At 44.1% G+C, this 27,987-nt stretch overlaps 1 protein-coding gene across 1 annotated transcript in view; it reads right to left on the minus strand.

Annotated features, from left to right (window-relative positions):
* Pamr1 (peptidase domain containing associated with muscle regeneration 1) overlaps positions 1-24,064 on the minus strand; it is an 88,592-nt gene extending 64,528 nt beyond the window's left edge. Inside the window, exon 1 of the mRNA XM_057780977.1 lies at positions 23,875-24,064. Within this exon, the coding sequence (XP_057636960.1) occupies positions 23,875-23,947 (73 nt within the window). The 5' untranslated portion in view covers positions 23,948-24,064. The remainder of the gene's footprint in view (positions 1-23,874) is intronic.
* Between the last annotated feature and the right edge of the window lie 3,923 nt (positions 24,065-27,987).

Genomic DNA, 27,987 nt, shown 5'->3' on the forward strand with positions numbered 1-27,987 from the left:
TGTTCCCTTTACCCCACAGCCTCTGCAGCATAAGTTGTCATCAGTGTTTTTGATCACGGTCATTCTTACAAGTGAAAGATGCAATCTCAGAATTGCTTTGTTTTGCATTTCTCCGATAGCTAAGGATGTTGAGCATTTCCTTAAGTATCTTTCAGCCATTTTAGATTTCTGTGTTGAGAATTCTCTGTTTAGGTCTGTACCCCATTTTTTAACGTATTATGTATTATTTTGATGACCAGTTTCTTGAGTTCTTTGTATATTTTGGAGATCAGACCTCTGTCCTATGTGGGGTTGGTGAAGATCTTTTTCCATTCTGTAGGCTGCCATTTTGTCTTGTTGACCGTGTCCTTTGATTTACAGAAGCTTCTCAGTTTAAGGAGGAACCATTTATTAATTGTTTCTCTCAGTGTCTGTGCTACTGGGGTTATATTTAGGAAGTGGTCTCCTGTGCCAATGCGTTCAAGGCTCACTAGCATCTTAATAGCACACATGAAATCTCTAGAAGAAAAAGAAGTAAGCACACCCAAGAGGAGTAGACTGTAAGAAATAACCAAACTGGTGACTGAAATTAATAAATAGAAACAAAGAGAATAATACAAAGAATTAATGAAACAAAGAGTTAGTTCTTTGAGAAACTAACAAGATAGACAAACCCTTATCCAAACTAACTGGAAGGCACAGAGAGAATATCCAAATGAAGAAAATCAGAAATAAAAAGGGGAAAATAACAACAGGCACTAAGGAAATCCAGAGAATCATAAGGACATACTTTAAAAGACCTGTACTTCACAAAATTGGAAAATCTAAAGACAGATAATTCTCTCGATAGTTACCACTTACCAAAGTTAAATCAAAATCAAGTAAGCAATTTAAAATAGACCTATAACTCCTAGTTGAGTAGAAGCAGTCATTAAAAATCCCCCAACCAGAGGGCAGTGGTGGTGCATGCTTGTAATCCCAGTACTCAGAGGCAGGCAGATCTCTATGAGTTCAAGGCCAGCCTGGTCCATAGCATGAGTTTCAGGATAAACCAGAACTTCTTTACAGAGAAACATATCTCAAAACCACCCCTAACAAAGAAAACTAGGGCCAGAGAGTTTTAGCATAGAATTATACCAAACTTTCAAAGAAGAGTTACCACCAATACTCTTCAAATTATTCCATATAATAGAAACAGAAAAAATATTGTCAAATTCATTTTATGAGACCACAGTTACCCTGATATCCAAACCACATACAAACCCAACAAAAAAAAATTACAAATCTATTTTCCTTATGAGCATAGATACAAAAATACTCTATAAAATAGTTGCAAATTGAATCCAAGAACACCATGACAAGTAGTCTTCAACCCAGAGATGCAGGGATGGTTCAATATATGAAAACCAACAAATGTAATCCACCATATAAACTCAAAAAAGAAAAAAAAACCCACATGATCATCTTATTAGATGCAAAAAGGGCCTTTGACAAAACTCAACACCCCTTCATGATAAAAGTCCTGGAGAGTTTAAGGATACAAGAGACACACCTAAACATATAGCAAGCCTATAACCAACATCAAATTAAGTGGAAAGAAACTCAAAGCAATTCCACTAGAATCAGGAACAAGGCAAGGTTGGCCATTCTCTCCATACCTACTCAATATAGTAGCTCTATAGCTAGAGCATTAAGTCAACTGAAGGAGATCAAGGGTATACAAATTGGAAAGGAAGAAGTCTAAGTATCTTTATTTTCACATGGTAAGATACATAAATGATCTAAAAATTTCACCAGGGAACTCCTACAGCTATCAAACTCTTTCAACAAAATGGCTGGATATAAGATTGACTTAAAAAATCAGTAGCCCTCCTAAACCTAAATAAATATAACTGACAAATGGACTGAGAAAGAAATCAGGGAAACAACATCTTTCCTAATAGCCACAAATACTATAAAATATCTTGGGGTAACTTTAACCAAGTGAAAGATTTAAATGATAAAAACTTCAAGTCTTTGAAGAAAGAAATTGAAGAAGATGCCAGAAAATGGAGAGATTGCCCATGCTCATGGATCAGTAAAATTAATGTAGTAAAAAAAAAAAAATGGCCATCCTACCAAAAGCAATCTACAGATTCAATGCAATCCCCACCAAAATTCAAACACTGTTCTTAAATACAAACCTTAGAAAGACAATTTTCAATTTCATATGGAAAAACAAAAATCCGGGATAGCTAAAACATTCCTGAACAATAAAAGAACTGTTGGAGGCATCAGCATCCCTGATTTCAGGTTGTACTGTAGAGCTATGATAATAAAAACCACATGGTACAAGCATAAAAACAGACATATTGAACAGCAAAATCAAACTGAAGACACAGACATTAATCTAAACACATATGGACACATGTTTTTTGATAAAGAAGTGAGAAATACACCCTGAAAAACAGACAACATCTTCAACAAATGATCCTGGTCAAACTGGATATCTGTATGCCAAAGAATGCAAATAGATTCATATTTATCACCTTGCACAAAACTCAAGTCCAAGTGGACCAAAGACCTCAAAATAAAACCAGATACACCGAGTTTAATAAACAATAAAGTAGGGAATATCTTTGAATTCACTGGCATAAGAGACAGCTTCCTGAGCAGAACACTGATAGCACAGGCACTGAGATCAACAACTAATAAATGGGACCTCATGAAACTGAAGAGTTTCTGTACAGCAAAGGACACCATCATTCAGACAAAGCAATAGCCTACAAAGTGGGAAGAGATTTTTTTACCAACTCCAAATCCAATAGAGGACTACAATCCAAAATATATAAGGAACTCAAAAAACTAGATATTAAAAAAATCAAATAATCCAATTAAAAATGGGATACAGATCTAAACAGTGAATTTTCAATAGAGGAATCTCAAATACCTGAGAAATACTTAAAGAAATGTTCAACATTCTTAACCATTGGGAAAATTCAAATTAAAACTACTTTGAAATTTTATCTTACACCTGTTAGAATGGCAAAGATCAGTAACACAAGTGATAGCCCATGCTGGCAAGGATGTGGAATAAGATAAATAACTCATCTATAGCCAGTGGGAGTGCAAACTTGTACAACCACTATGGAAATCAATATGACAGTTTCTCAGAAAGTTGGAAATTGATCTACCCCAAGACCTAGCTGTAACACTCTTGGGCACATACCCAAAGGACGTTTCATCCTACCACCAGGAAACTTGTTCAATCATTGCTCTTCCTTGCTGCTGTATTCACAATAGCAGAAACAAACTAAATGTTCCTCAACAAAAGAATGGATGAAGAAAGGTATATTTACAAAATGCAGTATCACTCAGATGTTTAGAAAATGACATCGTGAAATTTTCAGGCAAATGGATAGAACTAGGGGAAAAAAAACAATCCTGAGAGAGGTAACCCAGGCCCAGAAATATCGTATTATTCACTTGTATGTGGACATTAACCATTAAATAAATAAAAGCCAACCTACACAGACCATAGACCCAGAGACATTAGGTATAGAAGAAGGGACAGGGGAGAGGGCACTTGGATCTCCTTTGAAGAGTGAAATAAACAAGATATTGAGGGTGAAGTGGGGAAAGGTGGGGATGAGAACAGGAAGATAAGGTGAGGATGCGGAGGGGAGTTAGGATTGAGGGAAGGAATTCAGGGAGAGACATTTGAGGGATGATACAGAAACCTAGGGCAGTGGAAACTGCCTAATATATCTGAAGGCGATCCTAATGAGGTCTTCTAATAATGGGGGCTATGGAGTCCCAGCTGGCCATCTCTTGTTGCCAAATGTGGCTTCTAGCATCATGACTGGGTTGCAGTTAGTTGAGCTGTCAGCCAAGGGGATCCTATGGAAATCCCCAAATATTTGAGGCTGTTGCTCAAACAATGGTTTATACTTCAAAAACTGACAGCAGGGCCCCATTTCTGAGGACAAACACACTTCATTGAACATGGAGAAGTAGAACTGGAGCCTGCATGGAGCCTTCACCCCTACATTCTAATGTCTTTGGTTCAGAAAGGTGCTCTGCAGGCTACCAAGAGAGAAACAGAAACACCGATCCAGCCACGAAACCTTTGGCCTACAATCTATTTTGCCTACAAAATAGGCTAGGACAATGGTGGCACAGAACCTGTAGAGTAGTCCAATCAGTATCTGATTAGACTCAAGGCCCCTCCACAAGATTGAAACTACACCTAACACTGCTTGGGTGACCAAGAACCGGAGACGAGATAGCCCAGAGACCTAATGTAAAGTCAAATACTACTAATCTTTAAGAAAAATTAATAAATTGACTCCTAATGATAGTCTGCTGTACTCATAGATCAGAGCCCTACCCAGTCATCCTCAGAGTGGCTTCCTCCTACAGCAGATGGGAACAGATGCAGAGACCCACAGAGAGAGTGAGTCCTTGAGACACACAGCTCTAAATAGGGTATCTCCATCAGATCACTCTCCTTAGCGCTCAGGGAACCCGAGGAGGCAGAAAGAGTGCAAGAGCTAGAGGGGATGGAGGATGCCAGGAGAACAAGGCCTCTGTATTAACTATGAGAGGCTCCTATGAACTCACAGAGACTGACGCAGCAAGCACAGGGCCCACATGGGTCTGCACCAGGTCCTCTGCATATATATAGCAGCTCTCAGCCTGGTATCTTTATGGGACTTCTGAGTGTGAGAACAGGTGGGTCTCTGACTCTTTCACCTGCTCTTGGGATTCTTTTCCTCCTGTTGGGTCACCTTTTCCAGCTTTAATATGATGGCTTTGTTTTATCTTATTACCTTTTATTTTATCCCGTCTGGTTATTATCTCTTGGGCCTATTCTTTTTAAATGGGAAACAGAAAGGGAGTGGATCTAGAAGGGAGGGAAAGTGAGAGGAACTGGAAGGGGTAGAGGGAGGGGAAACTGTAGGCAGGATATATTGTATGAAAAAATAATCTATTTCAATCGTATGGTTAAAAAAAGAGAAGAAAGGAAGGAAGGAAGGAAGGAAGGAAGGAAGGAAGGAAGGAAGGAAGGAAGGAAGGAAGGAAGGAAGGAAGGAAGGAAGGAAAAAAGAAAGAGAGAAAGAAAGGAAAAGAAACAGGAAACACAAATAATGGTCAAGAAGGCAACACAGAAAGCTCTGCTGTGCCCACAGAGCTGTGAAGAGCCCGGTTCCTCGCCTGTCCCCCGCCTTACCCTGATGTCTGTCTAAGACCACTGTTTCTCATCTTTTCTCGGTTGCTCTGAACGCTCCTCCCCAAGCTCTTGCCTGCCACAGGACCTTCCTCTGTGCTTTTCCTATGGCCTCTGTCCCAGCTCTGCATCACCCCTGTCAGGGAGGGCCTCTCTGGCCTTCTCCTCAGAAACACATCCCACGAAGGTGTCTCCACCACACACTGCATCCCATTGGTTATCTTGCAGCCCACAGCGCTGCTTTTATTCTTTCTGTTTCTATTACAGCTAGCCCTCCTCACCTATGGGCACGGCACCCCCACAGCCAGCCCTCCTCACCTATGGGCACGGCACCCCCACAGCCAGCCCTCCTCACCTATGGGCACGGCACCCCCACAGCCAGCCCTCCTCACCTATGGGCACGGCACCCCCACAGCCAGCCCTCCTCACCTATGGGCACGGCACCCCCACAGCCAGCCCTCCTCACCTATGGGCACGGCACCCCCACAGCCAGCCCTCCTCACCTATGGGCACGGCACCCCCACAGCCAGCCCTCCTCACCTATGGGCACGGCACCCCCACAGCCAGCCCTCCTCACCTATGGGCACGGCACCCCCACAGCCAGCCCTCCTCACCTGTGGGCATGGCACCCCCACAGCCAGCCCTCTTCATCTGTGGGCATGGCACCCCACAGCCAGCCCTCCTCACCTATGGGCATGGCACCCCCACAGTCAGCCCTCTTCATCTGTGGGCACGGCACCTCCGCAGCCAGCCCTCCTCACCTATGGGTTTGGCACCCCCAGATTCAAACAAATTTCCCTATATTAAACATGTATAGAGACTTTTTGAAAATAAGTTTTGTTGTGTTTCATTGCCAGTGCCATTTTAACTTTTTTAAAATTTCTTTTTGATAAATGAACTTGAACTCTGTAACTCAGATCTGGAATGTTAGGGTTTGATGCAGCCAGCAGCAGACAGGCTGCCTGGCAGGGTTAGTCTTTTGTCGTTTCAAGTGATTTTCCTATTAAAAACAAAGGGGGAAATATCATACAAAGAATAAAATCATTATTAAAGAATATATCAGCTGTCGGGCGGTGGTGGCGCACGCCTTTAATCCCAGCACTCGGGAGGCAGAGGCAGGCGGATCTCTGTGAGTTCGAGACCAGCCTGGTCTACAAGAGCTAGTTCCAGGACAGGCTCCAAAACCACAGAGAAACCCTGTCTCGAAAAACCAAAAAAAAAAAAGAATATATCAGCTATTTCTAGCGTGGTACTCTGTAAGTCTGATAAGCTAGGAATGCTTCTAAGCATACAGGAGAATTTGCCAGGTATTACCTGAGATACTTGAGCATACATGGACTTTGCATAACCACAGGGGAGTTGGAACCAACCTCCTTGAATACCATTGTGGGGTGACTGTCCTTGCTTATCTCCTGTCCCCTTTGCATGACCCAAATGCAGCTAACTCAGTCACAGCTGCCAGGAAAGGCTGTGCCAGAAAGTGCAGAGAAAGCAAGCATTGATCAGAGCTCATCAAACTCTAGAGCTAGCTCCCCCTTTCCAGTTAAATACGTAGGATCCATCTTGGACCTCTGAGCCAGAAGTCAGCTTTGCCCGTTGGATGATATCAAAGCTGGGACTTGTTCTTCCCCTGGAGGGAGTGTCTAGAACAGCTGGCCCAGGTTTCCTCCACTATGGGTCTGTCTTCCTCCAATCCAGTCCCTGCCCACATCTTTTCTGCCCTTTCTGAACAGCAAATAGCAAGGTGTGGGCTCATGTCTTAACAACTCTCCATCCCTCCAGCCTGGAGCATCATCCCCTCCCGGGTTACCTAAAATTCCTAGATCCTGGTAACTTCTTGAGGCAGCTCATGGCACAGTTGAAACTCATTTGCAAATTTTAGGAATTATCTCTAAGACGTCATATTCTGACATGGAAGGCCAAATGAGGTTTGTTCTACTTGGCCACATCCTGTTCGCCAAGCAGCAGATTGGTTCACTTCCAGCCTGGGTGCCTCCATTTTATCCAAGAATTAATTCCCTGAAGTAATTTCACTAGCATGTCTCTACTTCAGTGAGCAAGCCCAGCTCTGCCCTGCTAGCCTGTTCTATTAATAGAGCCGTTACAGCCCCAGATATTGACCTCAGGGCAACCTGGTGGAAAGGATTTGGCAGATGCAACTTATTAAGGTATACTGGGATGAGAGAAGGGTACAGGATAGTCCAGATGTGACCAGGGAAACTACAGGAGGGTGTAAGAAAGAAGTAGGAGGGTGAGAGTCAGAAAAGAAGGCGGGCACATACGAGTAGAGTTTGGAGGAGCAAGGGACTTTGACAACAGAGGAGGGGGGTCAGGTCGGGAGTGAGAAGAAGGAGTTCTGGAAACAAGAAAGGAGGGAGCAAAGGTTTGAACAGCCCGGTTTTGCCTGGAAGATTCATTTCAGATTTAGCTGACTTCCAAAGTAGAAGGTGATCAATGTGGGCTATTCAAAGTCATTAAGTCTGTAGTTATAGACTGGAAAATCAATAGGGGATTAACACACTGGGTCCACTCAGACAGGCTAAGGCACAGCAAGTCACATGGTCACTCTATGCCTCATTTCCCTACTAGGCTGAGCACCAAGACCATGGATGAACTGATGAATTAACTCTCTCATTCCACAAGAAATTATTAAGTATCAGGTATGTCTTAGGAAGGAGACTGACTACTGACTACTGAATAAACAGAGAGCAAACATTTCTGACCTCAAGGAAATCACAGTTTGGTAGAGGGATAGAGGGTCAGATGACCTCATGGGATCATAAACTGAGATAGGAGAAACTTATGAAAGTAAGTAATCATGAAAGGATCTTTAAATAAAATGGACTGGGGTCATTTAAATTAAGTCATAGAAAGAAACTGAGCTATTGTAAAGATGAGACCTTTTCCAGGAAGATAGGACATGACAGATAAAGGTCATTGTTTCAAAGGGTCATACAAAACTCTTTTTCTCACGGTCTAAGTCCATGGTCCTTCTTACTCTGTCAGCTTGAAAGATTCAGCAATGTGGCCTCTGAAATGGACTTGTAGTAAGTAAGCAGATAGGTGTTGATGGGGTTTCCTGTCCTGCCTGGTTTCTGTTCTCCCACCAGGTCCCACAGCTGTTTAGCCCCAAAGAAAATCACACAGAGATCTACATAAGTTATAAACTGATTGGCCCATTAGCTCAGGCTTCTTATTAACTCTTACAACTTATAATAGCCCATTATTCTAGTATATGTTAGCCACATGGCTCAGTACTTTTTTCGACAGGGCAGGTCTCATCTTCCTTCTTCCGTGTCTGGACAGGACTGCAGAGAGAGCTTCCTCTTCCCAGAATTCTCCTGTCCTTCTTGACCTGCCTCTACTTCCTTCCTGTCTGGTTGTCCTGCCTATACTCCCTACCTGGCTACTGGCCAATCAGCATTTATTTAAAACATAATTGACAGAATATTGACCATTGTCCTGCTCCAGATAGATACTGGAGATGTAGTCCATCAGTTATGATCACCTGCTGTTCTTGCATAGAACATGAACTAAATTCCCATCACCAACAATGAGGGACTCACAATTTCCTGTAACTCTAGCTTCAGAAGATGCAATACTTCTCCCACCTTCTACACATGTGCACATGTCCCCATGCAGATGCACACATTCATACTTGAAAACAAAATACATTTTAAAAATAGACACCTGAAATATCCCAGGATAGCTTGAGCTAACCTGCTAAGGAGACTTGAGGTGTATATAATAAGCAGTCAAGAGCAGTGCCTTAGAAGTCTTCTCCATTTATTAGAATTACGTTTGTGGGAAGAGCACACTGAGGACTTGACTTCAGCTATAAAAAATCAAGGCATTTCAGGATGGAACTGAGGTCCAGTTTCAGGACCTAAGACTGACAGAAACAACAGCAGCAGTAGGCATTTCGTCTGTTTCCTCTGTGTATGCTGAGTGTCTTAGGGTTCCCATTCCTGTGAAGAGACACTATGACCAAGGCAACTCTTATAAATAAAGCATTTAATTGGGATGGCTCGATTACAGTTTCAGAGATTCACTTATTTTCATTGAGGCAGGGAGCATGGCAGTGTGCTGGCAGACACGGTGCTGGAGAAGTAGCTGAGAGTCCCACATCTTGCAGGCATCAGGGAGTCGAACTGAGACACTGGGCAGTTTCCTGAAACCTAAGAAACCTCAAACCCCACCCCCATAGTGACACACTTCCTCCAACAAGGCCACACCTCCCAGTAGTGCCACTCTCTATGGGCTTAGGGGGATAGATTACATTCAAACTACCACACTGAGGCACATTAGCATTTCCCTCGCTTTAAAGGCACTTCTGTATTCTTTATGCAGTCTTCTTCAAAGTGAGCCAGGGAGGTTCATAATGTACTTTCTTTTAAGTCAGAATCATTTGCTCTAACCTTCATTTTAACAGGGAGAAAAGGTTATGGGCGGGAGAGGGGGGGGAACCCTAGTTACCTTATTAATGGAAGCACAGAGAAACATGTTGTGGTTTGAATAAGTAGGCAGCAGCCCTCCATGTCCTCTGTATCAGCTCCTGCTTCCAAGTTCCTGTCCTGCTTGAGTTCCTGTCTTGACTTCCTTTGATAATGAATAACCATGTGGAAGTGTAAGTTGAATAAACCTTTTCCTCCCCAACTTGCTTTTTGGTCATGGTGTTTCTTTGCAGCAATAGAAACCCTAACTAGAAGAAATTGGTCCCAGGGACTGGGGAACTGTAATAGGCCATGTCTTTGCCTGGACTTTTGGACACTTTAAGTGATGTTTAATGGGCCATACTAGTAGGAACATGGAAGACAGTGGTACTGAGGATGACTTGAATCGTGGGAGACTGGCTCAAGTGATCTCAGAGGAGAAGAATATTAATATGTGGTATAGAGATAATTCTTGTGATATTTTGGCAAAGAATGTAGTTATTTTTTGCCCTTGTCTGAAGTGTCTGTCTGAGGCTAAATTGAACAGTTTGGGATTAATTGCTTTGGCAGAGAAAATCTCAAAACAACGTAATAATGACTCTGTCATGTGGTTATTACTGTTCACTTTTATGAAGATATATAATGAAAAGGAGCAAACTGAACAAGGAAAACTACGCAACTTGAAGAGACAGGGTCTACCAGGAAGTGGAACTGAGCTAAGTCCTGTGTTCAAAGAGATAACAGATTTTTAAAAAGCATGCTGTTAAATGGAATAAAGGCATTGGTGACCTCAAGTCAAAAGCTCATGCAACTAAACTTGCAACTTTTAAAAAAAGAAATTAAAGCCGGGCGGTGGTGGCACATGCCTTCAATCCCAGCACTCGGGAGGCAGAGGCAGGCGGATCTCTGGGAGTTCAAGGCCAGCCTGGTCTACAAGAGCTAGTTCCAGGACAGGCACCAAAAAAAGCTACAGAGAAACTCTGTCTCAAAAAAAAAAAAAAGAAAGAAAGAAATTAAAGTAAAGCTTAGGGCCAGGTGTAGTGGTACATGCATGCCTTTAATCCCAGCACTCAGATGGTAGAGGTGGTCAGATTTGCGAGTTCAAGGCCAGCCTGGTTTACAGAGCAAGTTTCGGGACAGTCAAGACAGTGGAGGAAATCATGAAAAAGAGAAAGCTGGTGAAAATGTATTTGAATGAGGGGGTCATGTTCCAGTCTCCAGAAGAATCAGACTCGGCAGCTTTGGCCATATGATCCTATCTTTAGCGTCAAGGACAGAAGAAAGGGGTTATGTATTCTCCCTCTGCAGTTAAGAGAAGTCACAGAGACCAGGTATATGTCAGGGATGTTCCTGTGTAGAGGCCTATAGGGGTCATTGAGTGAAGCTGTGAAGGTGAAGCCTGGATTGGGTTGGAAACCCCAAGATGCTGGAAATGCCAGAGTCGTGGGATACCTGCCGAGGAAAGCTACGGATAGGGAATGGAACCAGACCAAAACAAAGAAGTGCACTGCAGTGAACAACGCTGAAACGAGTTGGAGAAGGGAGGAGCATTTTGATACCAGATACGGAGATGCAGAGTCTGGAGTTTGCCAAGCTGGCTTTGGTCTTGTTTTGCCCAGTTCCTCATTATGTTCCCTTGCCTCTCTTTCGGAACAGTAATGTATATCCTGTGCCATTATGTTGAAAAGGTGTTATCTGCTTTTTCATTTTGACTTTACAGGGACTGCAGTTAAGAGATGGCCATGACTCTCAGAAGAGACTCTGGATTTTTAAACAAGTCTGAAACTGTTATAGACTATGGGACTTTTGAAACTGAACCAAATGCAGTTTGCATTATGATATGGCTATAAGCCTATGGGGCCCAGGGAACAGGATGTGATGGTTTGAATAAAAAAGGCCCCCATAGAAAGTGGCACTATTAGGAAGTGTGGCGTTGTTGGAGTAAGAGTGGCCTTTTTGGAAAAAGTTTGTCACTAGAGGGCTCGCTTTGAGGTCTCGGAAGCTTAAGCCAGGCTTGTCTGTCTCTTCATGTTGTCTGCGGATCAAGATGTAGAATTCTCAGCTTCTTCTCCAGCACCATGTCTGACTGCACACACCACACTCTGGCCATGATGATAACCGACTAAACTTTTGAAATTGTAATCCAATCCCAACTAAATGTTTTCATTTATAAGAGTTGCAGAGAGAGAGAGGGAGAGAGAGAGAGAGAGCATTGCCATGATCATGGTGTGTTTTCACAGCAATAGAAACCCTAACTAAGACACACCCCAGCATCTTTTCTAAGAAATTAATTTTAAAAAGAAAGGAAATTCCAGGGTTGGAAGAAGATGAACAAGTTTGCTACTTAGGAGAAATAAACTCCTAGGGTGGGACCAACTTTACTTTCTCTGTGTTTCATGGCTAAAACTAATCTTCTCAGGTGTATTTATGTAGGAGAAAGGTAAGCATGTGTGGTGCCTACACATAACTGTGTGGGTCTGACGATCCATGGCCCCTCCTAGGGAAGTCGGAGGAAAAAGACAAGTATCTTGATCTGTCTCTGACTACCGTATTGCCTTGAGAAAGGGGCTGCCAGGAAACCAGAAGTTCAGCGTTTTGTATGGGCTAACTGGCCAGGCAACTCTGGAGGGGACCCTTCTCTCTGCCCTCCTCAGTGTTGGGGTTACAGACATGCATAGCCTTGCCTGACTTTCACATGTGTGCCGAGGATTCAGGTCCTCACACTCGCCAAGCAAGTATTCCACAGTGAATCATCTCCCCAGCTCCTGGGCTTTCTGTATGTACATTCATTACTTGCTTTTTCTTTGGATAAAATAATTTTTCATTCCAAATTCCTTTTTTAGATGCCATTTTCGGTTCATAATAAGATTCAGGGGGTAGTTATAAAGATTGGCCATCCATGCCTGCATGGTGTCTCCCACTGACAGCATCCTTCTCCAGAGTGATAATTTGTTATAATCCACTAATTATCATCCAGCTCATTTTTAATATCCAGTTCACTTCTTGTTACGTACATCTCTTCCTCATTCACCCACAAAATAATACATGTTTCGGTATAAAATAAAGAGGGGGCTAGCCTTGTGAAAGCTTGAGAAGTTAAGAAAATCATCAATAAAATATAATAAATATTCAGAAATAGCCTCAACATTTTGGTGGCTATCTTTCTTAGTCCACATAAATACCCACATGTTCGTGTAACCGTACAGTATTCTGATCTCTCGAAATTGAAGGCATACTTTAATTCAGAGAGTTTCTTTTTTACTTCTACCCTGAACGTTTTCTTTTGACATGAAAATCTCAATGGTTATTTGAAATTGCTGCATAACTAATTATTCTATATGTGTAAAGGCTTCTCTATGCCTCCTTTATTTAAAAAATAATAATAAAACAGGGTTAACCAACATCAGGAGTTTCTAACGTCTTGGTTCTGCCTAACAGAGAGAATACCAAGGCAATCTACACACGGCCGCTCAATCAGCACAGCTGCCATGCATTTGGCGAAAAAAATAAGTAAGACAAGAAAGACAGCTGGCTGCTGTCATCTTTGTCACCACCATTATTTTGCACTCACTTTCACTGTCCTGGAATGTGCTGGCAGTTTGCTTTAGGGTTATCTGACCCTGGTCTCCTTCTACTGCCGATGAACTAGAGAAACATTTCCTTCAGCAGTGCGCACTTATGGAGGCAGAGGGAGAGAGGAATCCTTTTCTCTTAAAAGAACGTTAAGGTGCAAAGTTTTCACCATTATTAAAGATATACGTGGGCATGATGGCCCCTAGGGTTGATCTGAAGACTGGGGACTCTCTACGGAAACAGGAATCTATCTATTTCATATCCTATTGAACTATTGAACAACCACATCATTTGTTACAACAGAGGTCCTAGCTTCTCAAATTCAGTGATTCAGGCTTTCTTTCTCTGGGTCCCCCTTTGGTTAGTAAGATAATGACAACTACAAAGTCAAGTCCTTTATTATCACACTTTGTAAGTCATGGTGTTGAATGAATTCTTTAGCAATCTGATATTTGAATTCCTGTATGTTTGGGAAGGAAGGAGAGTGAGAATTAAAGTCATCACTTGCTCTTCCTCTTCACTTTATTAGCACGTGGCTCCCCGAGGCTGCTCAGTCCCCATTTACATCCCACCACACATTGGGGCTGGCTCTCAGTCTTTGAAACTTATCGGTCCACCCAGTTCCCTAGACCCAGACATTCTACAAACCACTTCCCTGTTCCTAATTATACACTTCAAAGTCTCTGAATGAGGATGCAGGGTTACCATGGATACCTTGGTCTTCCACAGACTATAATCAGGTATGTCCAATCCACTGTCTACACAAAGAGAGCTATGAAGGCAATCCAACACAAAACCACAAGAGTACTTAAAACATTATGTTTGCCTATTTTTTAGTGACTCAATAGAGTCATTCTTAGGTGAGTTCTGTATTTCAATGTCAAATGGTTGGACATGCCTAGACCCACTGCATCATTGCCAAGCACTCATAAAGTTAGTGTTACTGTTTTCATAATTATGTTCACCAACGCCAATGCAAGCCAGCTTCTTCTTCTATAAAGACAGCTGACTAATAATAGATATTAAGAGCAGATAGTTTACAATTGTAATGCTGAGTCCCATCAGGTTGACCTCTGATGTTCATGGCAACTCAGGTAGTCTAGCCCTTGCTAGAGTAACCTCCTCCAGCTCTGTAAGCTAGAACAAGATGAAGGGAACTTCTCACTGAGATGTCTGGCTAGGCCACAGTGGATAGCCACTGGCAACATCTCATCTTCATACTATTAAGGGAACCTCAGTGTTTGTGCTACAACATAACTATGCCAGAATGACTGCTTCTATTAAACACTGTCTCCTAAGTCCCTGTAAATCCTTGCCATGGGCCCCTTTTCAAATAAACAGACTTTAAGGCACAGAATATGAAAGCATGTCCCCTAAGGCTGGAGAAAGCATTGATAGCGAAAGCAAAGGAAGAGAGTATGTTTCCTAAGACAAATACATGTTGAGTGTTTGGGGATTTTCTTTTCTGACAGGAGCACAGGCGAACAGAATGGGACTAATCATGGATAAAGCAAGCCTCAAGAAGACCATGCAAGTCCCTTTCTACTATAGATGAAGAAGCCCACTATTGCTGCTTCTCCATTCTCCATTGTGACATTTCTGACATGGAGACAAGAGAGGACAGATTGAAGGGCCATGAGACTCCATTCTGTAGGCTCAGCACAGTCGTTGCTGTCATTAACTCACACAACTGTCATTACTGATACTGGGCCCCCAGGAAACCAGTTCAGCCAACAACCTATTAAGGAAGGGGAGGGCTCCCAGGACTATTGGTTGTTAGAAGAATCAGGAGAGGGAAAATCACTGTCTTTTGTGTACCCTCTGCTGAATCAAGCAGGCTCCGATGGATCGTTCAAAGCCACACAGGTGGCTTTGGCTAACATTAATGGATCATAAAACAAAATGAATCGACATGAGCATGAGGGGAAGATCTGTGGGGAGGTGGATGAGGTGTCAGGGAGGAGGGTAGTATGCTTGGCAGATGTGAATATTTCTAAAAGAAAGGACTGGGTAGAAGGCTTTAATCTCCTGAATATTCCCTGTCTTCCAGGCAATGTGTTAACTACATTAAATTGTTCCATTTAAAACTTTCAATAAACCTGAACAGTAGCCATCATCATCCTTGGTCTATAGGTTGGAAGATGCCAAGAGAGATGAAGTAAGTAAAGAGGAATATAGGGGTAAATGATGTATCTGAGATTTGATCCCAGCTTGGGAACACACTAGATCCCAAATATACATTATTATCACATCTATACATGAATATATAAGCATTCAGATCTAGGCTTTTATTCTTCTGTGTACATGCACAAATAAATGTGAATATACTCATACCAAGACATTTCACGTCAAAGATGAGCCTCATATACACAGTGAGTGGGAGTTGAATTTCTGAGACCTCGTGTTTCCAAGTCCACTTAGACAAGATGCCTTTTATAGGAACAGCTGTTTTTGTTCCTCACCCACGGCCACTGTTATTGCATCTGAAACAAGTTTGGGCAGAGAGGAGGCAGGCAGTATGAGGGCCAACACAGAAAACACGTTGCATGACAACAAGAACAATATTTTGTAAAGAAATAGCAAACCAAGGCTCAATGAACAACCGAAATGCATGTGCTGTCTCCACGGAATAAGTCCCAACTGCAAACAGCCGCATTACTTCCGAGCTGTACAAATCCGGTATTGTGTGTGAACTATTCCAGAAATAATGGGGAAATAACATGAGACTAGACTGGGGACAAGGAGGATATGAGTGGATCTTGTCGGGGGGGAGGGTAGATATAGGCCTTGGAACCAGTGCTCCTATGAATTCAAAGGATGCTCAATTATCCCTGCTGCTCTTGAAGAAGAGATGCATCTAGTCGGGAAGTCAAGTCACAAGTCCTCTCACTCCTCAGAACCATCACATCACTGTGAGTGGCTCATTAATCAGATTCACAGCCCAGAATGCCCAATGATCCCAAGCCAATCACACTGCAACCTGACTGCAGGAAATGAATTTTCTCAGTGAGTCACGCAGCTGAACGCTAGCCAGAATTTTCTTCCAGTACCGTGGATGCATCACCCTCTGTAGGATCTTTTCAGTATCTGGGCAAGTACTAGTAGCAACAACATTGGATTCTGTTCACAACTTAACAAAAAAAAGTCTGAAAAAGAGAAACCCATACTTATTTTGGACTTTAAAAGCCCGCCCCCCTTTTTTTAATCCTTTCCTCTGTAGTGGTAAAATTATTCTTCAATGATTTACTTATTGTGAGTGAGAGACTAGATTGTACAACTGTACCCCATGAGGCACTAGTTCTACCGAGCAGTATAAGATGCGTGCCAAGAAAGGCTCCAGGGCCAAACAACTTTGTGATGTACCAGTGACAGCTTTCCTTGCTGTGGGACCCTTCAGATCTATAATGGACTTTGTATATTATCAATCCCCAGGCTTATATTATCGTAGCCTCCTGGATTCTCTCTTTTGTTATTAAACATCAACCTGGACTTGCAATTTGGGAAATTCACATTGGGAGGGAATTGCAAAGATGAACCCAAATTCCCTCAGCAGGCTGCAAATGTTGTTAAGAAAAGGACTTTGTCTTATTTATCATGATATCCCAGCACCTAGAAAAATTCTTGGTACCTGATAGGTGCTCGTTAAACATTGCTGAATAGATACATGACTTTGGACAAAAGAGGCAGGCGTAATCTCTGAAGTGAAGGCTATTTGTGACAGAGACAAATGCTAGACTCTTCTCCAGCTCCGATACTTCCATCTTTATTGTGGCGTCTGGAGATCCATCATATCCCTCGAGCTGGGCATTTCTGTCTATTAATGCTTGTGTCACATCTCTATACGGCTTCAGACACTTACTCTTCTGTTGACGCATGAGCCGAGGAAGCCAAGCTTACCCAGAGGAGATGCTGGGCACCATTTGGAAGAGCACTACACCCCCTAGAGGCAGAAAGACAGGTCAAAGCGTCCTAGACAAAAGATACTCTGCTCCCAAGCCTATCTTTTCTCGTGCTTAAATTCAGACAAGACAGAGGTATGTTGGAAATATGAGAGAATTTCCTAGCCACAATTCAACTCAGGTGCCATATCTTAGGACACATAAGACATTCCCATCTTTATTGGTAACTCTGGAAGAGGGATCATATGATCAAGGGAGTTCACTGGTTGTCTTTAGTGAAATCTTCTGAAGTAATGGGAAGGGAAAGTGGCTTTGGAAATACTACTATTTATTCCTCATAGTCTCAAACAATTTAGTCAATTGAAATAGATTGGACTGAGATCTCACCTCCACTCAAGGGTTTTTTATTAAAAAGGCTGGTATTTTTTTTTAAACTAAATTAAGGTATGAAGAAAATCATTGAATTTCCCTGTAAGCTACAGATGGCTAAATATGTTCATTGCTCCATTTTGGCAACAACGGTAGCCATGGTTTTCCAATCACAAAACCAACTGACCAGACATCTACTTATGTAGACACGCTGCCAGACCACGATGAAGACGCCAAGCCTGAAGGAAGAAAGTGTTTATCCAACTGTGGAGGCTGCGGGGTGACAGAAATAGGGGTCTTTGCTCTCTGTGGCACAAACCCCAGGGTAATGGTGTCTGTCAGGCATGCATTCTCCAGACTGAAATGACTTGGTTAAAAGGCATCCTACTATTTATAGTGAAGGACCAAGTCTCCATCTTCTGCAATATCCATCAACTATGTTATGCCAAAAGAGAAAGGAAAAGAAGCTTACAGGCCAGCTCCTCCTATCGCATGGCTTACAAGCATTCAACTGATGAACCTGACAGAACAAATCCATAAGAAAACAGGAAGTCATAGAGTCAGGGACAAACTTGAAATTCGTCTCATGTTCAGGCCCCATCCTGCAAACATAGACGTGATTCAGATTACAAAAACTGACCACGGGACAATTCCCACGCCCGCTTCCCATGTCTAATCAGAGTGGGATGCACGACACTGTGAACGCCATCCCTAAACATGGTTGGGTTTTGAGTCTGCTTAGCAGCTGTTTTCTCCGTGGAATGGCTCCTCTCAGAATCCATATGGTTCCGTTGAAGCTGATTTTTCTGCTGTTTTCCATCCCCGCCTCCACAGAGGTGAGCACCTGCCCTCATTTGGGTCAGGCTGAGCACTTGCAACAGTCGCAGGATAGTCAGACATTCAGTCCTGTTGGACCTAGAGCTCACTGCAGTACTGTTTGCAACGATACAGTTCCTACTTCATGTAGACAGACTGTCTGCACTCAGGACAGGCGCCCAACCTTCAACCCTGGTGGAAACGTTGTCTGAGTTCTTCCACATGTGAACTGAGGCTCACAATCCTTTTTCCTATGTTTATTGCAAGGATTAAATATATATCCTTGTCTTCATCAGAAACAGTCAGTTGTTTAGGTAACCAAACTTGGAATTAAATCTCTCAGGTAAGGTATAATATGATAGAAACCTCTTCCAAGTTGCCTCCATCTTTGATAGTTCATCAACAGTAAAGAATTTGATGCAGAACCCTTTTTACTCAATTCTCAACCTATAAGAGCTGAGTCTACTCACAGGTCATTGCAACCCAGAAAAATGGCAGGAGTGTGGTAAACAGAGATGGTAAATGTTTCAGAGCCTGCTTTAATTTTCTACCTTCCTTGAAGGCTGCTGTTTATACATAATGAGACTTAGCTTGTCGTACTTAAAAAAAAATACTTCTTCTCTGTTATAAACCCATAGCTTTGCTAGGATCTTACAAAGACTGTCCAATTTCAGCGGGAATCAGCTTAGAATCTGGTGGACTTCCTCTGCTGATCTGGAAGCTTTGGGTGCTCTGGCTCGCCTCTGAGGGCTTTATTCCGGAATTTGGGGACTGAAACACACATTTCGCTTCCATTGTAATGGTAAGAAGAGGAGAGGAAGCCGAGCCCTTGTAACTCTAAAATAGCCATGGAGTGTGGCTGCCAGTTCCTTCCTCACACGGAGGACAAGATCACGCCCTTCCTCATTTATCACGGAAAGGGCACCTTCTCCAACAAGCACACAGTTCACCTAAGTTGCAGTGTCTAGGGCTGACCTTGGGGGAGGCCAATGGAGAAGTTTTCTTTTACATCAGGACTTCCTGGTCCCTAACTGGGCAGATGGAAATAATTTTCTAACTTGAGGCTAGTCATAGGTCCCTCAGACACCATGGCTGTGCCAGTCCTGTCTCTCCGTTGTAACCCAGATACAGGCAAGATTGAATCAAACTTACATTCTATGCCAGTGACATTTAAAGGCTCTGAGTGTTCGCAAGGGCCTTGCATGCTCTGTGACTTCCGCTTCTGAGATTCTAGTTCCAAAGTATTTCACCCATAGTTTATGACCAGGCATAGACCCAGCCTCACCCTTGGTTTCCACCAAAAGCTCTCACTTAAGGGTTTTCCTGGGAGCTAATACTGTGCCAAGGGGTAAGGAGATAACAGAGAGAAGTGAGACCAGGCCCTATAAGACTTGTGGGTTAGAACATAGGTAAGGGTTATACAGATATAGAACAGGAACTTGTAAAAGTCCTGTTAGTCAGCCGGGTGGTGGTTGGTGCACGCCTTTAATCCCAGCACTCAGGGAGGCTGAGGCAGGAAGATCTCCGTGAGTTCGAGGCCAGCCTGAAAGTGAGTTCCAGGACAGTCAGAGATACACAGAGAAACCCTGTCTCAAAAAAAAAAAAAAATTCTGTTAGGCAATCTTCAGACCATAGCAGTTTTACACACTTGTCCAGCGTTCTGCATCTTTCTCAGAAACTCAAGTGCTGGTAGCCAGTATCAAATATGAGAAGATGGGATGTACCAGCTGCGGAGAGGAGCCAGCCTCCCTCAACACAGTCAGGTTCAAATGTTTCTAACCCTTGTGTCCCACTAGATATTTCAGGGCATGTGGCCCCTGGGTGGTCAGTGTGGAGTCCTTTACTCTGTGGCCTCTCTCAGCACCCCAGCTACCCAAGGCAGAGAGCTAGTGCCCTGCAAACAAGGATGGCAAGGGCCCCCTCCTCTGTCTTGTGTACCTTAAGCTTTACCAAGATTAGATGGGCTAGATAAAAGGTTACAAGGTAATGTGATTTTGAAAATTATGCGGCCAAAGTTTACCTAAGGCTCCACCCATTTGTGCCTTCAGATATTTTTTATCTATTTATTTATTTATGAGAAGGGGAGTCTCATGATGTAGCCTAGGCTAGCCTCAAACTTATAGTTCTCCTGCCAAGTTCTAGGATTATATAGGCATGGACCACTTGCTTTGTCCTGAATGTGATTTTTATTGTAGGAAATATATATATATATATATATATATATATATATATATATATATCATCTTTATAATGCACTGATTGCACCTACACACACACACACACACACACACACAGTAGTTCATTGGCATCAATAACCACTTTGTTGATGTCATACAGTGACCAACATTTATTGCCAAACCTTTTCATCATATCAAGACACAGCTCAGTATTCATTAAACACTAATTTCCAATTACTTCCTGCAGGCCCTGGCAATTGACCTCTTAACTTTCATCTTAATGACTTTCACTGTGCCTCATTGTGGTGGTTTGAACAACAATGGCTCCCTGAGGCTCATACGTTTGAATACTTGGTCTCCAGTTGGTAGAAGTATTGTTGGAGGAAGTATGTCACTGGGAGAGGGCTTTGAGGTTACAAAAGACTAGCACCATTCCCATTCTTTCCTCTCTGCCTGCTGCTTGTGGTCCGTGATGTGAGTGCTCAGTTGCTGCTCCAGCTAACTGTTTGATGCTCTTCCTCTGCTATCATGAATGCTAACCCTCTGGAACTATAAGTCCAATTAAATTGTTTCTCCTACTAGTTGCCTGGCTCATGGTACTTTATCACAGCAATAGAAAAGTAACTATGACATTCAAATGCAATCACACAATGTTTTCCCTCTTTTTGAACAGGTCTTAAGTATAGTTAGAGAGCTGTTGGTTACCACCGAGGTATCTGTGCCACTACAGCACCTTTAGGATTATTGCACCACTCTGGTTGTTGTGACTCACAGGCATCACAGCTGGGTGGGACTACAGGTTGTTTCCTTCCGTTGGAAGTTTGCATGGTGCCTTATGGTACCATGAGAGCTAGCCCTCAGGGAGGAAGCTTTCGGGTCAGATTCAGCTCAGGGGCCTCAGGGGCCTGTGGCAGAAGTACATCTCCCATGAAATTATTGCCCTGTTGGGATGCCAGGCATTCTCAGAGTAGATGTTAGGGGAACACCCTCTTCATGCTGCCTCCACACAACTCCACCCCTGCTAAGGAGGCCGATTTCCATAGTTCTCCTTGGAATGTGCTAACGTATCCGCTGTAAGGAACCTCTAAATTTTTTTCTGACGGCTCCTCCCTTGCTTACTCTCAACATTCCCTTTCTCAGCTGGCTGCTCCTGCTCACTGAATATCTGTGCTTCCAATTATCTTCCCCACTCGCATTTGTGTCCACTCCCTACAAGCTAATGTCTGTTGGAAGCGACAGTTGTGAAGTGATCCGTATTAAGATTCCATTTCCCAAGAGCCCCATATTTTCAATGAGGTTTTCCTCTTAGGCAGAGTCCCGCTGGCAGCGCCCCTGCTGCTGCTGTCTGGTGGAGTCAGCGGAGTTAGGTTTCCCCTCACACGCTGTTTATATTAGGTTTATCACTTGGCCCCGTGTTTAGATTCTCCTCCTCCAACGTGAATCACATGTCCGTGAACAACAACTTCCCGGACCAACCCACGGGTTGTTTACATACCAGATACTCTTTTTAGAAAAGCAATTAAAGGAAATGTCCTTCCAAGCTTCCCTTGACGGGCCCAGGGAGTAGACGCCTTCCCTGCAGGAAGAAGTGCTTTCCTTCCCCACTGTTTTCTGCCTTGAGCGGGACCACTGGTAATCCTGCTAAACAGACAAAGTCGCTGTTTGCTTCAGCCAGTGGCTTGGCTGACAGCGCACCTCACACCCTCCTCGGAACTTTTCCATAGCAAAAGGTAGGAGAGAGTCTTAGGTCAACAATAAATGAGTTTTGCAGCCCCTGGGCAAGTTGAGCTGTGGTTCCTAAATTGTAAAGGGTGGTGCTGTCTCACTTGCCACAGCACAGAAGCTAAGCAGAGGAATGTTGGTGGCACCATGGGAGTCTGGGGCACTGGGCTCTGGAACTTAGAGGAAGCAGGACCCCCTGGAGTAGGTCTGGGTCACCCAGCACACCCTAGAGATTTGTATCGAAAGGCAGCAATGAAGTGGGGAAGACTCTTAATTCTGCATCCTCAAGCCATCCTAAGTGTTCAGGCATTTGCTTTATGAGCCCTCCTCACAGGGCTCCTTCCTTCCTTCAGAACTGTATCTTGGCTGCACGAGATGTCAGTGAGGTGAAGTCTGAATGAGACAAGCAAGCTACCTTCAGGTGAGCTCCATGTCGCTGAGATACATACCCAGACAAACAGCTTCCACCACTTGGGCAATAAATCATTAAGGAAGATTTGGCTGAACACAGGCAGGCTCCTGTACATGGAAGTTATTAACCAAACATGGCAAGGGAAGTCTCGTGTTTCTGGGCTCTGTGTTGACACTAAGGGAAGCTTCTGAAGGCTGTGTTCTCTTTCTCTGCAGCAAGCCACTGCATTCAGCACCATCCACTTCTGTGTCTCTCTCGCGACCGGTCACCTCCTGGAGCAGAGCACCGTCCCTTTGTGGGGAGCGCAGGGTAGAGCCAGCCAACACACAAAGACTACCAGAAGGGCTCACAGGTGCTCTCACCCCCTCCCCCAGCAAAGTTTCCCCTCCTAGGCAAATCCCAGCTGTGCTCATCTGGTGGGCTCTTACTGTCTCTCCTGACCCCTCACTTCTCCAGCTCCACACTTCATCCCTCCAAGCAACCCTCTAGACTCACTTCCTTGCACCTCTACCTTTCTGTCTCGCATCTCAGCTGTCCTCACACCTCAGCCTTCAGGCTTCCTCCACCCTTCTAACCTCACCTCTTCACACCTCAGCTTTGCACCCTCCCAAGACAGAAGCAGACAGAGTCCCTGCTTCCCTCTTCTGAGACCTGCCATTCTCTGACTTCTATTCCATGATCTGTCAAGGTGCTGCCATAAACCCTGTCGTGTCCCAGCCCCTTATGCCCCTAGGAGCCATCTCCTGGGAACTATGGCAACAAATAAGACATATGAATAACAAGCCAGAACTCTTTCAAATCAAGCGCTGCACTCCAAGAAACAGCTTGCCCATTTTCTCCAAGCTTCTACTTCATACTTCCCAAGATGTAGGGTGTTTTCCGAGTGAGCACAGCTCCTATACTGGGCATCTGCTAAGTAGAGTTCCCACCTTGAGACTTTACCAAGCAAGGTTCGTTAACGATATACCCACCTAATCCCTGCTCTCCCAGGAAACCTTGATTTTGCAGATCAGAACCACAAACTCACAAATAATGGACGTCCCGGGGTAATGTGGTACTTTAAGGAAATAGGCAGGCAGAAAGACAGACAAACAGATAGATTTCATAGGAGCTCTCTCCTTTCCGGACAGTTCCTCAATTAGGGATAAAACATTAGCCATTTCTTAGGGAGGACAGCAGGGGCATCAGAGCCACCAGAGAACACCCCAAATTATCACTGCAACAACTCCCAGACTGGTAAGGCTCCCCATGAGCCCCCAGGAGGGCTCCCAGTCCCTAACAGTACCTCTTGGCAAGGATGAGATGAGAAGGAGCTGAAAGAAAGCGAGCCCCAACTGCGCCCAGCGGTCCAGCTCCATCACTCCTGCTGCTGCGCCGGTGGTGCCTGAGTAACTGGAGTGACGCTTGGGCGAGAGCAGGGCAGCAGGCTCAGCTCTTGCCGGGACCTCCCCAAGTCCCAGCTGAGCTGGAGCTCGGGTTTCAGCCCGCAGGGCTCTCCCACCCTCCGCGAGAGGGGAACCACCTTCAACCAGAGCGACGTCAGCCCAAAGCTCTCCTCTTAACCCTTGACAAGCTCGGGGAAACGTGGCCGCGCCTAGAGGCTGGTACACCGCGACCCACGGGGAAGTTGCGGGACACCAGGGCCAGCTCGGTCCCGTAGGACTTCCGTGGTCAACCTCTGGTGAGGATGAGAGTAGAGGTGTGCGGCGGGCAGCACCTGGCTGGAAACAGAAGTTAGGAATGGTTCTGGCACCTCTCTGTTTTATGAGGTTAGAACGACGCTCGCTCAAACATCCCACACCACCGCATAATCTGAGCTAGAAAGCTAAATTGAGAAACTAGGATTGAAGCCTAGAATCGGAGGCTGGGATGGAGCTGGGATAGGAGGTTAGGATGGGGCTGGGATGGGAGGCTGAGAGGACAGGATGGAAGGCTGATGGAAGAGACTGAGAAAGAGGGTTCAGAAGGCTGGAATGGGAGGCTGGGACAGGTGTTGGTTGTATTTTCCCTGTAGCGGTCAGGCAGGGGGTCAGATTAGAAGAGTAGCCTGGGGGCCAGCGAGATGGAAGAACTGTTTACTGTTCAAGTGCTGGGACCTGAATTTAATCAAGCCGCGGAAGGAGAGCCTCTCTCCGACTCCAATAGGTGATGGGCAGATGTAGGAAAGCTCCTGTACTCCCCCCTCAACACTCCAATTCTACCTCCAAGCTCTCTTCCCCTTTTTCTGCTCCGTGTAATTGCAGTTTAGAAACCAGGCCCTTTGCTTATTACGCAGAGTACTGGGGAAATACCGATCTTCCCACAACCCCCCCCCCCCCAGTGCGTTCACCAGCGCAAAGCACTTCCCAGTGCATACAGGAAGGACCTTGGTGCCACTTTCCCACAAACAGGGAAATGAGCCCTTGAAATTAACTTATCTAAGGTCACAGGAGTAAGGGGCACAAGCTGGGGTTTGAGCCTGTGGCTCTCAGACCTACAGGCTGTAGCTCTGACATGCTATGCTATGTAGCTTCAAAGGTAAAACTCACATAAGAGCAAGTTTAACCATTATAGTCAAGACATACAATCAGTAACATTTTCTAAAGATTCTGGAAAGAGATAGATTCAGATTTTGAACGACTTGCATAAGATCACTGGACTATGATATATACTCAAGTTTGTGTTGAGTGGGAGCTCTGGGCTATGCCAATATTGTGACTAAAACAAAAAGTTAAGAGAAATGGGTGATTCTTCCATGCCAGAACTAGTGGGAAAAGTGAGATCTCCATCCATGGAAGAGGGCAGTGAGAATTTTCTAGAAGGAAAGCTAAACCTGGTCAGTGCCGTTGGGAACAATGTGTGTTTATAAGTTGATCTCAAACCTTGACAGCAAAGAGGACTCTAAGAGAGACACACGTAGGAAGTAAAAAAAAAAAAGACAAGATCTCCTGAGTAAATTGGGAGTGTGGGGATCATGGGAGAGGGTAGAAGGTGAGGGGGGAAGAAGGAAGGAGAGAGGAGAAAAATATATAGGTCAATAAAAACAATTTTAAAAAATAAAATAAATGAGAAAAAAGTTAATCTCAAAACATGCATATATCTACTGTAGTGGGTTGAATGAAAGTGGCTCCCATAGGCCCATAGTGAGTGTCTCTATTAGGAGGTGTGGCCTTGTTGAAGTAGACATGCCTTTGTCGGTGTAAATGTATCACTGAGAGTGGATTTTGAGATCTCAGATGCTCAAGCCAGGCCAAGTGTCTCTGTCTGTCTGTCTGTCTGTCTGTCTCTCGCTCTCTTCCTGCTGTCTGCCAGTCTGGATGTAGAACCTTTGGCTCCTTCTCCATGTCTGCCTATGTGCCACCATGCTTCCTGACATGATAATATGGTCTAAACCTATGAACTATGTGCCAGCCCCAGTTAAATGCTTTTATTCATAAGAGTTGCCATGGTCATAGTGTCTCTTCACAGCAATAGAAACCCTAACAAAGACATTCATTTCCTCCAAAGTATCTATAGCAAAGTTAACCAATAAAATGCACTTTAAATGGCTTAGATAGATGATAAAGGGATGGATGTGATGGATGGATGTGGATGGATGGATGGATGGATGGATAAATAGGTAGAGACTGGCAGATAAGTGACAGATGATAGATACATAGTAAGCAGGTAGATAAATGATAGATAGATAGATAGATAGATAGATAGATAGATAGATGCATACATAAATAGAACGATGATAGATAATTGACGGACAGATGGTAGATATATATAGAGAGAGGGAGGTTAAATAAGAAGCCCACTGACGGAGGATAAGTGTGGGGTTTGGTATGGCAATGAGCAAGAACAAAGTGTGAGGGCGGCAAGGTGTCTAAATTTTATCCTCCGGTTGTTGGGGCCTTGATGATTTAGTACTGGTCACAAAGCAAAGAAGACAATCATGCTGGACTACTCATGAGGGCCTGAAACAAGGAGCAAACCATAGAACTGGAAGGGAAAATATGACAGAGACAACTTAAGGGATGATGAACATCAGAAATCGGGACAGTTTGGAAAGACAAGAGCCATGCCACAGGGCTCACTTTCTCCACTCAGGGAGATATGGTGATCACCCAGAGCTAGTGAGAAGAGCAGGCTCTCCATCCATGCATGGAAGTGGGTAAGAGCAGTGAAGAGTCTGGGAGAACTCAGCATTCAATGACCCGTGTCAAAATCCTTGCTTCATGATTTGATTTGATTTGATTTTGAGACAGGGTTTCTTTGTGTAGCTCTGAGTATCCTTGAACTACCTCTCTGTAGACCAGGCTGACTTCAAACTCACAGAGATAGGCCTGTCTCCACCTCCTGAGTGCTGGGATTGAAGGTGTGCGCTGCCCGCCTTGCTTCACTTTCTGAGTACATGACGTGGAGTGAGCTAGCCCAACTCTCTAAACCTGTCTTCAGTATACAGTGAGTGCGATGGTCAAACCTGTCTTGGAGACACTTGGAAAATGGAATGGGGTTATACATGCAAGGGCACTGCATGATCTAGCACACACTGACTGTCACAAATAAATGTTAGGCCTCATCATTGTCTATCCTGAGACTGACCTTGAGGAAACACATGGTGTGGTCTTTCTTCCTCATTGTCAACATCTTTGTCCAGGATACATTTGTATAAATGAGTATCAAGAGTGGCATTAAAGAGAAGAAAAATGACGAAAAAAAAAAAAACAAGATGGATATCTGAAAGAGTGCAAGGCAGAGATTAGAGAAAGGAAGTCTGCTCTGTTGTTGGCCAACCACTCCTGGTCCTTCGGTAATGGCAAAGGAACATAGGTAGCACCGCTTCTAAACACCTGTGGATATTAAGACCTCTCAAGTCTGCTAACAGTTGACTGGACCATTTCTTTCCTTCCTCTGCCTCCATCACCCAAGCCTCTTTCCCACAAACAGGGAAATGACTCCTTGAGTTTTAACTCATCTAAGGTCACACAAGTAAGGGGCACAGGGGAGGTCTGAGCCTCTTGATCTTAGATCTACAGGCTGTAACCCTACCCACTATGCTATATGGCTTCAAAGGTAAAACTGCACCAAGCCCTAGCAGCCTCCTCCCTATGGCAGCCGTACTCCAGACAGGCTGGGTTCTGGGTGATGAACCTGAAGAGCACCAAAACATGCCACCCAAATATGCCACTCCTACAAAAGACTGAGCTGAAGCTAACTGAGAAGGCGCTAATGTGAGAAGAACTTAGTGCTCCTTCCATTTGGAAAACCCTACTTATGAAGCAGTCCCCATTTCCTGTCTATATAGGAAAAGCAGAAGCTAGTCTTTATAACCCTTATAGGCCTGGAGGAGCTGATACACAAACCCAATATCTCCCAATAGGTCCCTTATATATTTATGGTGCCTCACAATTGTAGCCCTGGAAACCCATCATCC

This window comes from Chionomys nivalis, chromosome 9 (assembly GCF_950005125.1).
Source record: "Chionomys nivalis chromosome 9, mChiNiv1.1, whole genome shotgun sequence".
In the NCBI taxonomy this organism is placed as follows: domain Eukaryota; kingdom Metazoa; phylum Chordata; class Mammalia; order Rodentia; family Cricetidae; genus Chionomys; species Chionomys nivalis.